Source organism: Dermacentor silvarum, chromosome 11 (assembly GCF_013339745.2).
Source record: "Dermacentor silvarum isolate Dsil-2018 chromosome 11, BIME_Dsil_1.4, whole genome shotgun sequence".
NCBI lineage: Eukaryota > Metazoa > Arthropoda > Arachnida > Ixodida > Ixodidae > Dermacentor > Dermacentor silvarum.
Window position 1 is genome coordinate 64,419,974 of NC_051164.1, and position 14,016 is coordinate 64,433,989.

General features: G+C 45.5%; 1 protein-coding gene across 1 annotated transcript in view; it reads right to left on the reverse strand.

The window, feature by feature from the left end:
• LOC119433527 (thimet oligopeptidase-like) overlaps positions 1-14,016 on the reverse strand; it is a 35,002-nt gene that overhangs the window by 16,820 nt on the left and 4,166 nt on the right. The window contains 8 exon segments of the mRNA XM_037700770.2: positions 2,068-2,172; positions 5,596-5,661; positions 6,481-6,642; positions 7,538-7,702; positions 9,994-10,048; positions 11,426-11,538; positions 12,143-12,180; positions 12,183-12,311. Coding sequence (XP_037556698.1) covers positions 2,068-2,172; positions 5,596-5,661; positions 6,481-6,642; positions 7,538-7,702; positions 9,994-10,048; positions 11,426-11,538; positions 12,143-12,180; positions 12,183-12,311 — 833 coding nt within the window.

A 14,016-nucleotide genomic window follows, 5' to 3' on the forward strand; every position in this document is an offset into this window, starting at 1 on the left:
CTAAAGGCAAATATTAAGTCATGCGAAAGTGACAGATTAATGCTTGAGAATGTCTAAGACGTCAATATTATCACGAAAAAAGTTTTAGTAATCGAGAAATTGAGGTAAATGCAAACCACGATTGGCGACATTCACCTGGGACATTTAAGTACTAGCCCGTTGACGTAAGCATTCCAAATTATACTTCTGCCACAATTTTCAACCTCCCGTAATAAAGAAATGATTGCATTGCATTAAAAGACCAAAGAAAATGATACAAGTCCAATTGAAAGAACTCAATGACATTACCCTTGACAATGACGCGGGCGGTCGGAAGGTTTTGTTTTCGCTTGACCCTGCACCACCCGGGCTTTCACGTTTCAGTGGTTTCGTTTTTGCGTAGTTCTGTGCTGGTTTTGCTGGCTCACAAAACTCCCACAAACTGCAAGTAGCAGAGAATTTCACGTCCATGTGGTGCCGCGGAATGCCCGAACGGTCCCACGCCACTTGACTGAAAGCAGCTGCAGCGGCGAATCCAATGCTCATTTTTGGCTCGGCTTCTCCACGACAGCACATTTGCGTTTTCAAAAAACACCTAGCGCTATCTTTCGGGTGCAGTTTTCCTCACCGACGGCAGTAGAGAGTGGTGAAGGCTTATGCAACGTCACCACTCTCCCGCTCGGGGTCGGGCGATTTGCATTGCGCTAAGAATATGCAGACCATTCAGACGTGATTTTCTCTTAACCTAACTCTTTTCATGACACAAACTAGCACTGCGAGCTTTCTGAAGTGGTATTTTAACAGTCCACGCTGTCTTAATATTTGCCTTTAGTGTCCCTTTAAGGACACCCTGTAATCAACATCGAAGTCCTCTAAATACGAGCTGATAAGAACTTCTTGCACCTCTGCATCGTTCACAAAACGCATAGGCTTTTTGCACCAGTCAGAAAACAAGACATGAGCAACATTAAGTCAATTAGCTTTGTTGCGCCATCTGTTCTATAGAAACTATCTTAAAATTTTAGTTCAACCAACTTCTGAGCAGATGGTGCAACCAGTCTGTGGGTTTTTCACGTTCACGAATTATCTCGGGTATGAGCAGGGGTGTGCATCGGCGGGCAGACGAGTATTGGGGGCGAGGAGTTACATAGTCGCCATCTGTCGGAAGCGCATCGTTCCGTGGATGCCATCAGAGCTGTTTAACATAATTTCGTTATAACTGAGACTTCGACGGCTACGGCGACTTGTCATGTGCCGTCGCAACGATTCAATTTTTTTTTCTAAATTCTTGGAAGTTTAAATATCATTACTTTTTCAAGTTGCATCGCACGGTACGCTTATCGGTATCCTCAGCGAGCAATTTCCCACTGCTTCCTTTTCTTAATCCAGTACATTAGTTGTGTGGTGATGATATGCCATATGCCATGAGCATATGCCATGTCTTTATTTAATGTGCTTTTTACCGTTCCCCTTCCATTCGGTGAACTTGCCAGTATCTAGCATCACCAAGTTCATAGACCAAATCTTCATGACATTAACCGGGCAGCGCACGCGGGCGAGCTTCTCAGTGCAGCGCTTTCTGCTACTCACCGAACATCGCAGCCCCAACACCGTAGCAGAAACCTTCCTCGTGGAAGTGCTTGCTACACACCAGAGTTGTAGCTGATGGCTGCTTGCAGCGTCTAAGTTTCATAATCCAAGCTACGGGCAGCTTCTTGGCCTGCGGGTACGTGTGAACACTGACACCGGGCTCCGTTGCGTACGCGTCCGGCACTGCGGTACGGAGCAGTGCGTGCAATGTGCAATGGCCTACCATGTCGGACGCCTTCAAAGGCAGCCACTACCTATCATAGTGCTTTCAAGTGCTGTAAAGCAGACATCTGAAGCGGGAAACCATAGCGCAGGTGGAACTAAACTTTAGTTTTCAGCTCGCTTCGGTGCTTCCGAAGCAGACGACGCGGCAGCTGTGTCCACGTGATCCCTCATAGCACGTCACGCCGACGGTGGCGCCAGCTTTTCCAGTGGTGGATATCGACCCCAATACACGGGCGCGGCACTTATAAGAGTTAATGCTGCTTCTCCACTCACCTGCAGTGGAATGTTGCAGAAGTGGCTGTACTTGCCCTCTCGTGGAAACAGGTCCATGAAGAAGTAGCCAAGCAGCTCCTTGGTCTCGCTGTCGTTCACCTTAAACTGTGGCAGAGGAGAAAGGGGGCAACGTCGAATAAGAACACAAGCACGGTGGTGCACGTAGATGCCCCACACACACACACACTTGCACAATCCTTGCATCCGAGCTTGCATGACAAACTCGCGTGCCATTTCAAGGGTACTTCTATGAGTCAGCCAGAATGTAGTGATGTGAAAGCACGACTGAAGACCCTAGAAAAAGAAATAAGAGTCGAGTGCCTCAACAACGAGTATAACGAAGGGTCTGTCCCACTTCTACTGGAAGCTGTGCAATGCGTGACCTTTACGACGAAGTGAAACACCATGCGGTGGTCCTGAACTCGTTCCAAACACTGTTCGTAGGCGCACATCGGTCTCTTATTGTAGCTTCGAGCGACTCGTCACAAGACTAGCTTTGGATTTACGTGGCGGGCTCGAAAAATATGCCATGTGACTACAGCGTGATCACCCCCGGCTGCAGATGCATTTATACGGACAGCCGATGGACACGGACAGAAAAAGAAAGGGAAGAGGAGAGGGGGGGGGACGTCAGTGAGAACATGCTGTGGACCTCCAGATTTGGCGCTGAGCCGTGCTTCCTCAAGGGCTGCCAAAGACAGTGCCAACCTTTCCCTTTCTCATTCAGAACCACTTCTCTCCAGATCTGAAAACTCTACAGTGGGTGCCGGCCGCGGTCGAACCACGCGGCCCCGATGACCGTGCGGACCGGTGCCGATCGTCACAGGATGCGCATTTCCCACTTTTGTCCGTGGCGCAGCTTGGCCTTAAAAGGCCCCCGAAATGGTTTGGACAAATTTCGTAGACGCGTAGGGCTACAGTAAGACATTCACGCCACAATTTAACAGAGTTACGGACGATTACAAGTTACCCTCCTCCCTGGCCATGCTTTTTCTCCTCAACTTGTTCGCAGAATGATCGGGGCTAACCTCCGCCTTCACTGGCTCTGCATCATGATGTGACGTCGTGTCGTCTACTTCCGGTTGTCTTGGAGCCAGAGTGCAAAGGCTCTCCAACTCTCCGCTAGCCGACTGGCAGTTGATCCCCAGCGAGAGCTATCCAAGCAGTGTGTGTTGCGAGCGTTCTGTCGCAGCGCCAAAGCATGTCCGCTATTCCGGTAACCATTTGTGAGCTGAGCACTTATACAGATGGGCGGAGGCGTAAACTAAAGCTCCTCCATACTACTACCGCTGTGATGAAGGAGCATTAGCGTAGATGTGAGCGGCCTGATCGGCCTGCACAGTCCAGTTACCTGGTGGCACAGAGCTTAACCAGCCAAACACAGAGCTGATATTGCTGTAACCAAGTGTAAACATTTTTAACATTTGAAAAGACGTGTTCACGATTACACTCCCGCCAAAAATTTACAGTAGCAAAGTAGAATGCACTTGGTTTGCTGCTCTATTAGCTCTGTGTTGAGCTCTGTGCCACCAGGTGGCTTCACCGTGCAGGTCATTCACGTTTGCGCCTCCGCTAATCCTGTAAAACCCCCAGTCCACTTGCGCTTGCGTCTACCCGAATACCAAACATGCTACACTCTATTGTCGTGGTAATCCTTCAGCGTGTGAAGTGACTGGCCGCAAACGAGTACAAGTGCTGGTGCCGATCGGATACCAATAGTCCGATGCGCTGCAGCCACTCCATTTGTCTGCTGCCTTGCAGAGGGACAGGATGTCGCAGCTTGACATATCGCCAATCGCTACGTTTGCAGCCCACAATGCAACAAGGGCATACCATGGTGCTCGCGGAAAGAAAGATCGACATCAACACTTACCGCGCAGCTCGCGTCAACACAGAGCACGTTGTAACACAAGCAGACGACACTTGCTGTGTGCTGGAAGTGCTTGAGCGTAGTGATAAATTGTCATTGTGTATTCTCTTTTTGTTATTTATTTAAACAAATTATCCAACATTCCAACTTTTACGAACAACATTTGTTCCCCATAAAGTTGGAAAAATTATCGATGACACGCCCTGAGTGTTGTCCCTCTGATGCCTTACTGGCATCAGATGGACAACACACGTGAATAGGGTTGGGGTGGCTGAAAACTCAGGGGAGCGGTGCCGCTGTGATCGGTAGCAATGTACATTTTTAAAACCTCCAAATAAATTAAGCGCTTTACAGAGATCGCTTAGACGTGTCACTTAATGATCAAAAGGACCTACCCAAACGACTCAGTACGTTTGTACAATACCGTCAAAATCGTTTCAGGGTCCCTTTAACGAGCTGACCACTACAGAAACCACTTGCCATAAAATTGAAAAACTCTCCTGTTTCCTGACAGAAAACTGGAAAGCAAAACTTGCTAAGCAACAGAAGGTTGCCATAAAGAACAGTATGACCAACTACTAAACTGAAAACCCCATTGGTATTTAGGACAACTTCGCTATTTGTTCAGCTTCAGAGAAAAAAATCACTTGATTCTATTTGACAGACATTCTATCGATAAAAAATATTTTCCAGACCTTCGTATACAAACGGAGCAGTTATCTGTGCTGGAATACTAATTTGGTGTTCCAATTAATAAGAGTAGAGGATGCTACGCATCCCGATTACTAGGTGCCTAGGTTACTGATAGCTAGCAATATTCTTGTTACGTAATACGAGTAGCCTAAGCATGTGCAGCACTGCATTTTCTTGCTCAAAATTTCTAAGCGTTAAACTAGATTATGTTCGATTCGGTATTAGGCATTATTCCCCGCCCCCCCTTGATATGATTCGTTATTCAATTCGAAAATCTACTACTATTCGGTATTCGCACACCCCTAGTGAATATTGTAATCAGACATTGTTAGCTACGGTTATTGGTTGTGTAAGAACTGTGTGGTGGAGACAACCACTGCAAGGCCGAGAGACGGCACCACCGGACAGAGCGGCGACATCATCATCACTGATACGGAGCCGAGAGATGGCGCCACTGGACAGAGCGAAATCATCACCAATACAGAGTAGTAGGGAGGCCGAGGGGAGACAAAGGGTTGTACTTGTTCGAGACTTGGTGCGCACGCTTCCTTCCTGAAAGTTGAAAATCTTCCCAGGACAGGCTGAAATGAGACGTTTTTGATGGGAGATGACTTGTGTTCAATGCATTCACTATCCCTTAAGCTGCACCAAGACAGATGCTGCCACTAAAGGGGTCGCTACTGGGGTCACCATAAAGGTCAGGTCAGGTGCGTGCTGACTACTCAAGTTCAAATTATCTGGCAAAGACCAATTTCAGGATTGAAATAATGGAACTTCAGGCCTACAGAAATGCGTGGATGCCGGCTGGGACCTTCGGTCGGAATCGAATCAACCAGAGTCGAACTAATAGATGCCGACTGTACACGTAATTAGAATAGGCAGCATCGGAGTAAGCCCCAGGCTAAAACCTTCTCTTAAGCCATGTGTCAAATACAGTACAAAAGAGACCAGCAGCAACCACTTACCATGCGAGCCTCAGGATGCCAGAGGGCAGGCTTCTCAATCTCCTCGAACTTCAAGCTCAGCAGCAGCTGTGCACAGAAGAGGGAAACAAGGTGTTAACTTTTTTTTTTTTTCAGCCACACCTCTAACAACTGAAATTTGAACAGGTCTAAGAACACTTTCTCAAACAAATAAAGGTTGAGCGTAAATGAGCCCATTTCATCAGAGCTTTCGCACTACACACATCAACATACTACCAACTACACTTAACAGAGCATTTGTGCTACAGATCTCAGTACATTAAGCTGTCCTAATCAGGCCATACAAATTGCATACACAATGTCTGTCCGACATTTTGAGTAAACACACACACACAGTGTTGCATTTTATGCACACAAGGGATTGTAGAGATTAATGATTACCGACAGGTTATAACCACTCAGAGAGACAACGCTTGAGATATTCATCCCTGAACAATGGAGTATGCCAGCAACCAATCACAGAAACACATTCCTAAAGCCTATAAAAGAAACACGCTTTCAAAAGAAGTGTAGTGGTCATTCACAAGTGTGGACGGTTGTGTATATGTTGGCAATTCAGAACCGCAGACAACGCATGGGCGTGGTACGTGCCAGTATTTGTCGTGTCATGCAATTAGCAAGATTTCGCATGCTGGCCTTGTAGAACAAAACGTGTCTTTCTGCTTTTCTTTAAATGAGCCACAGTTTTACATAGAGTAAGTGTACAGTGTTGAAAGGCAAAGGTCAACTGCAGAAGGCAACTCAAATGCAGAAGGCAACTCAAAAGTGCAGAAGGCAACTCAAAGGCAGAAGGCAACTCAAATGCAGAAGGCAACTCAAAAAGTACACGGGGATATAGAAATGCCCCGTCATGGCTGCTATACCGACCTCGTATATGCCGAACAGGCCCTTCATGACGACATCCAGGGGAAAGTATGCCCGCAGCTTCTCCTGGTCCACCTTGTAGTGGCGCTCTTCCACCAGATTCTTGTAGAAGGCCACGTCCCAGGCGTTCAGCTTGCCATCAAACGGGATCCCATGGCGCTTGCACTGGCGAGAAAAAGGAAGGGTGGGAGAGATGAGCAGAACAACACGGGGTGTGTTCCAACCGACTGTTTCAACTGACTCATCATATTCACTGAACACATTGCAACTGCTATCATGCGCAAGCAACATTTTTTGATACATAGTATCGTGCAGAAGTTAATGTCATTAGTATTATGTGCAGGCACTACTGCCTTCCACTCTACCGCCAAACACAATGACGAAAGAGCAGGTCATGTAATAAACTTGTGTAATAAGCGTGTAATAAACTCAACAACATGTAGGCCAGCACACATGTTGTAGAGTTTATTACACGCTTCTTGCACATTAAAGGATGACACAAAGGTTGGGAAACAGAGAATATCTTAGCTTGATGGTAAAATTAGTCTCGAAACTCCAGACCTGGCGTCACCGACATCATCATGACATCATGGTGCTGAGAAGAATTTGCCGACATTCACACATATCCACATTTGAGTCTCTACCACGCCATACACCCTGCGCTGTATTCCTATAAATGTCCACACTGCGATCGATGTGCAACGCTTTACCACATGGTATGGGCTTGCGCAAACACACCACAGCTCACACCCATAACACACCCCACCACACGGCAATGGGAGGCAGCACTGTCCAGCTCCGACTCGACGGACCAGCTCAACCTGGTCAATTGAGCGTCAACTGAGGGCAGCTAAGGCCGCTGGACTCCTGGACTGAGGGGACCACCCACTGAAGAGCGGAGGAGCTAGCTACGCTCGCGTGCTCTTCTCATTAAAGTTTATTCTCTCTCCCTATGCTAGCACAGTACTCCTTTAAATGCAAAATGCAATTACATGCTGGTGACATTAAACCTTCACTTGTAACAAAGCTATAACACTTAAACGTATAGCAGTTGACCCACCTCTTCTTCTTTCAGTTCGAGCAGCACTTTCTTCTCCTTGGCCCACAGGGGCTGCAGCTTGTCAGCTAGTTCGGTGAGGAAGCGCCGCACGTTGGCAGCCGAGCGCGCCATCAGCAACTCGGTGATGTAGTCGGCGTGCGTCGGGTAGCTCAGGATCTGCGCTTTCTGCAGTGACGTAAGAAGGAAGTCAGGGATGGCGAGGAGGAAAAGCTACCTTGCAAATCAGTTGAGCCAGCTAAGCCGAGGGCCAATTGGAGAGTTGCACACACCACAAAAACAGCGATTTTCGTTTCTTCCCTCGGAATACTAAGAAAATAATTATTGATTGATGTTCATACTTTTTTGTGACAGTATTAAAAATTAAATTATGGGGTTTTACGTGCCAAAACAACGATCTGATTATGAGGCACGCCGTAGTGGGGGACTCTGGAAATTTGGACCATCTGGGGCTCTTTAACGTGCACCTAAATCTACGTACATGGGTGTTTTCGCATGTCGCCCCCATCGAAATGCGGCCGCCGTGGCCGGGATTCGATCCCGTGACCTCGTGCTCAGCAGCCCAACACCCTAGCCACTGAACAACCACGGCGGGTTGTTACAGTATAGACCACTTATAACGTAATCGCTTATAATGCAGGACCGGATATAATACGAAGGGCCGGCAACACAGGTAGTCCTTATGTAGATATGCACCATATTAACGATGATTTAGCTCTAGACGTCAGCAGCAGCAGCAAACTTAAAACAGCCGAGACTAAAAAAACACCCCGTTGTTTTTTACACCACAGCGACTCACCGACAATGCTGCTGCTGCTGCTGATTTCGCCTGCTTCAGCAGCACAGGTTGATTCCATTTTTTATATTCAAATCACTCTTTTTGCAGCTAACTACCGCACATGTCTTCCCTTTATCGTTACATATTATGCAGCATGAATTGGGCACAGCCTTTAAACATTCCCTTTATCTACTAATATTCAACTTTCCACCACAAAATTATTGAAATAGACCTTTAAAGGAACGATTTATCAGTTTAAACTCATTTAGTGGTGCTCCTTAATGGCCCTTTAATATTCAAGTAAATCTAAGTACACGATCAATATACATATTGCATTCCACTCCCGTCAGAATGAAGACATCTACATAACTACCAAGCTGCAAAAATTTAAATTTGTATAATAGTTCTGTGGACACAACACCAGGAGGGGGTTGCTAGCACACTTGCCTTGAACACGTCTTTTGTGGAATAGATATGCAGCATATTAATGATGATTTAGCTCTAGACGTCAGCAGCAGCAGCAAACTTAAAACAGCAGAGACTAAAGAAACAACCCGTTGTTTTTTATACCACAGTGACTCACCGACAATGCTGCTGCTGCTGTTGCTGCTTTCGCCTGCTTCTGGAACATGTCTGTATGAACTTGATCGAAGCAAGTGCTACCTCCTCTTGCACCCTTTCGCCAACAGAAAACTTCTAACAGGAGGTTTGGAGACTGATGAGCGAAGCTCTTTTACTAAGCCTTTTTCGTAAATCTTGACACAACATTCATAAAATCGTTCATGACCATGAATTCATATACTTATGGAAAATTCGGGAGACTTCATAGGTGTGCATCTATCTGGGCTATTATTGACAAATGCAGGCTGCTAGGAGAAAAGATTGAACGCAGTGGAAGGAAGGTGCATTAGGCTAAGGCACCCCCGCCAAAAATTTACAGCACCCTCCGCAGGAGAAGCAAGAAGCGCTTAAAGGCCAACTGCAAAGGAATTTCCCTTTGGCTAAATGGCTGATAAATGAGTACTATGTCTGACTTAAGCAATCTTCGTAAAACTGTAGGGCTAGGTAATTCACTCATTTTTCTCATAATCAGCCATTAAATAACACCTAAGCAGACGACACTACACCAAACATGTCCCAGCACGTCACCCCTGAGACTGTCAGCATGCCACAGGCACCGCCTGACCTCGGAAGTCCGTGTCGAGTAACCATGCTGTTTCTCAATGTTCTGGGTTCTTCATATTTTCCGGCAAGCGGTAATGACAGCATTTTTGTGGTTTTATCAAAAACATCCATTCTTGCTAGCTCTTTGCTATAGATGTTAGCTCTAGATGTTGCTATAGATGTTGACAGCTCTAGACGCATAGCTCTTTGCTATGCAAAGAGCTATGCGTCTACTCAGCCTTTGTAACTTATTTTCTAACACACTGTATTTTTGTTTGTTTGCTGTAACCAGTCCCCTCTGTAATGCCTTTGGCTCTGAGGGTATTATTAGGTTAATAATTATTATAAACGTAAAACCTTCCATGGAGACTTTGCCACATCTACACTATCTGAAATAAGGCTTCTTAGATGGTCCGAAATTTCATTGCAAGTGGCCTTTAAGGTGTATCCAGGTTAAGTACAATGGTTACTGTACGTTACGGTAGGACAACAAAGGATTCCAGCTGCAACTACATACCTTGTGCCGCAGAGAAATGGCCTTCTCCAGTAGAGGAATGTTCTCAGCAACACACCTGAAAACACAATAAACACAAGTCCATGTGTTGGGTATTGCTGCCTTTTTTTTTTCAACACAATTAACCCCATGAGCGCATCTGAACCCAATCACTGTCCAACACTGTTATGTAGAGGGTACAGATGTGGACACCAAGCTTCCAAATTGCTCTCCAGTTATTCATGAGCTATGATTTCGTAACTAGCAACTTTCATTATCTGCACCAGTGGTTCTCAAATAGGAGTCCGCGAAGCCACTTTTGCGAGGTCCACGAAACCCACGCCCGCGAAAAAGGGGTGCGCAAACAATCGAAAAGCTTAAATATTATTGAATATCATATTCTTAATATTCGAATTCGATTCGAAACAGATATTCAGAAATGTTCGAATATTCGGTTGGATACGAATATTCGAATCAAATCGAATATACTGCTGGCTGTGCGGGAGCAGACACGGCTCTTAGCATTTGTTTCTATCTAATCTAAGAATATTCGGGCGATATTGTGCTGAATATAATTTCGCGATAATTTTGTGCTGCTGACAAAATTTCGCCTGTAAAGCACACTTAGCCACTAAGTGGCTAAACATTGCGAGAAAGCCGACTTCTCAGTAGCAAAGGCCACGGGTTTGCAGACAACAAGGGTGCACTTTTTTTTTTTTTTTGCAGGGCCGCCCCCAATTCTGAGCTTATTGCGCGACAGCAAGTGCGATTAGTGACAACTGGCATAGGGTCAAATGCCTCAGAGTTGATGCGGTATAATAAGGCACAGGCTGGTGACGACAGCTAGTGGGAATTACTAAATTTTCCAAATTAACATGAGCCAAATACACAGTGTTTTAGTATAACGGCTTACTAGTCTAGTTTTGTATCATTGACAATGTAATTGCAAAGTTCCAACATACCAAATTAACCCAACTTGCTAATAAATGCATGTGCATATCATTATTCAATATTCGATTCCATATTTGAAGCTGTAGTATTCGTATTCAATTCGTATTCAAAAATTTTTATATTCACACGCCCCTAAAAGAAACAAAAACAAATAGTTGCATGTTCTTTTAGCCTTGACTGAGATAATGTTATGATTCCATTCCAATTCTTTTCCTTTTCATGCTTTATCAGTGGTATGAGCCGTGCTCCACCTATGTTATCACCCCAATTGGCCTGTCGCAAGCGGTGGGTGATAAGGATGTCATAAAATAGAGCAAAAGGAACCGATATGTCATATCGGCCTTGTTTGCTGCGCTGATATACAATCAAAAGTGCTGCCCCTCTCAGCACAATCAAGGATAAGTGTCGAGATAAAGCAAGTTAGCCAGTTGTTTACACACACACACAACACACACACACGAGCACACACAGAGATAGAGAGATACAGATGCAAACACTCACGCACCTGGATTCACAAGCGAAGTTGACTTTCTTGCGAGTCTCTGGGTCAGCAGCCATCTTCATGATGGGCATCACATGTGGGTGCTTCAGCGTCACCTTCCGTTTGCCGGACTCGACCTAGGAGGAGGGAACCACGCAACCATGGCACGTCGTGTCACAACACACAACTGAAACTACAGCCTCGATTCCGCAAGGCCATGCAACTAAAGAAATACCCCAGCAGCAACGTGAGCACGACCCCTCCCCACGTGTAGGGTAGGAAACTGGACAAAGCCGAGTCAACCTCCATGCCTTTCCTTCCTCCCTTCTTCTCTCTTTACGTGAATCTGCCGTCTACATTCCCATCCTAAGATCTCTGGCCTACTATTGTTTCCTATACTTTACACTTTCTTCACATGGCCACCTTTTGATGGATTTTCACTTACAAGGTTCTCGGACTTTGTCGAACTACCCAAAGTATTGCCACTACGTACTGCCACCACCTCCAGTACCTCCCAAGGCATTAGTCTTACCGAAGCTATCTCTACTTTGAATACTATTACTCTTACCACATTTCCAATACTTCGAAAAGCATAAAAGCTACAACTGCCCCTGTGCTACTGCTACTACCACTATTACCACCACCTCCAGGACTTCCTGAACCATTAGTGCTACAACTGCAACTATGACGACAACAACTATTATTACTACTACTAGTACTACTAACGCTAGATTAACTCACCATCTCCAGGCTCTTGATGAAGTCCTCGGGTGTGCCCGCAGCTCCTCTTCGGTGAACTCGAGCACCGTGTTCTCCTCATTGCAATTCTTGTTGTACTTGACTTCGAGGTCGCTGAGCTCATTCTTGAGCTGCTTCACCTGCTCCTGCACATCTGCCCCCAGGTGGAGACCTGCAAAAGCCCAGCACTGCCTTGTGACCTCCCTGCTAACCTCCTCTACTGTGGTTTTGCTGATATGTGTGACCATGGACAGCTCAGCTAACCTAACCTAAGCTAAGATGAACTAATGGGTGATAGCTTGGTCAAGGCCGCTTTATTGCTAACTTGCTCCATTGCAGCTCTGTGCATCTGTTTATTAATCATCCCCTACCCGCTAACCCAGCAACAAGCTAACCATAACCATAACCTAGCATTGCTACATGCCTTATGGCGCTGGACAGCTTGGCTAACCTAGCACAAACTAAGCTTACCTACAGGACTAGGTGCTGTAAAATGGGTAGTGCCCACTTGCCCATTCTTCTACTGGACTGAAGTTGTTCTGTTGCTAACGAGCTTCATTACAGCTATGCACACCTGCTGGAAAGCTTAGATTCCCTAAACTAAGCTAAGATGAACCAGTGGACCATAATGTTCCCAAACCTGTTCTGCTATTTGTAAGCTCCTCTACCACAGGTCTGTCGTAATCACACACCGCTTTCTCTTGCAAAATGGTAATTTTTAAAAAATACACCAAGATCTCCCAGTCCTGCAAAAGCCCTCAAGACAACACAGCTGGCAGTGGCTGTAGGCAGCATTTTAGTGCTAATCTGCTGACATTATTTGCCAATGCGCATGTTTCCTAATGGCATGTAAGCACAAACTGCTGGAGAACATTTAAGAGGCATGTTGATTATTGGCTACGCAGTAATCCTTCATGCTCAGCCCCAGCTTCCAGTGCTTTTACAATATCTGTCAAGCTGCACCTCAATAAAGTAGGCTTCCATTAGTTCGACTTTTCCGTTAATTCGATCTCCACCGAAGGTTCCGACAGGCGGCCATACATTTCTATGGTACCAAAATTTTGTTATTTTGATCCTGAAATTAGCCTCCGCCAGATGATTAGAACTTAGCTGGCACACAACCCTTCAGTAGACTCCAACAGCGGCAATACAGCTTAGTCTGTATTAGACAGTGTAAGGCCTACATTTTTTTTCAGATTTTTTTTTTTTTTTACAGGGTGCGGGCGTTACACGAGGCAGGCTTATAGGTACTCATCGAAGCTTTCAGCTGCACTTAACAGCTATGAAGATTTTTATTCAGTCGTCTTTGTAGCTTCCACTGCCCAAGTTTGGCTGATTGGCACCTTCCCAAAACTGGTCATCCTCCATGCTGTTAGATCACCTTACCCTTGACGCTTTTGACGATGGTCTCGACCAAAACAGCACGCCACGCGTTATTTACATGCACATGTTTTGCATCAATGCCCTGTTTATGCACTCGAAAGCACAATGCAGCTAAACTCTTTCCTTACCACAAAAAAATGTGCTCATTTTCAGTGCTTTTATGTTTTCCCATTTTATTTCAAGACATAGTAGTCGCAACATATAGCTCAATACATAAAATGATAGCCTGTTCACACGTGTTTTGAATGGATGTAAAACTGTAAGAATTGCTCCGACAGTTTTTGAGAATAATTATGACACTTCAAAGAAGCACCAGAAGGAACACAAATGAAAGTAATAATTTGCTATTTTTAGTACAAATACTGAGAGTAAAAAAAATCTGAAATATACTAAATATGCACCTGGCTCCTAGTTCTTGGCATTTACAGGTCAGACCGTGCAAAAAAATTATGATGCATTAATACTAGCCATAGTGATGCCCTGGCTATGCGGGA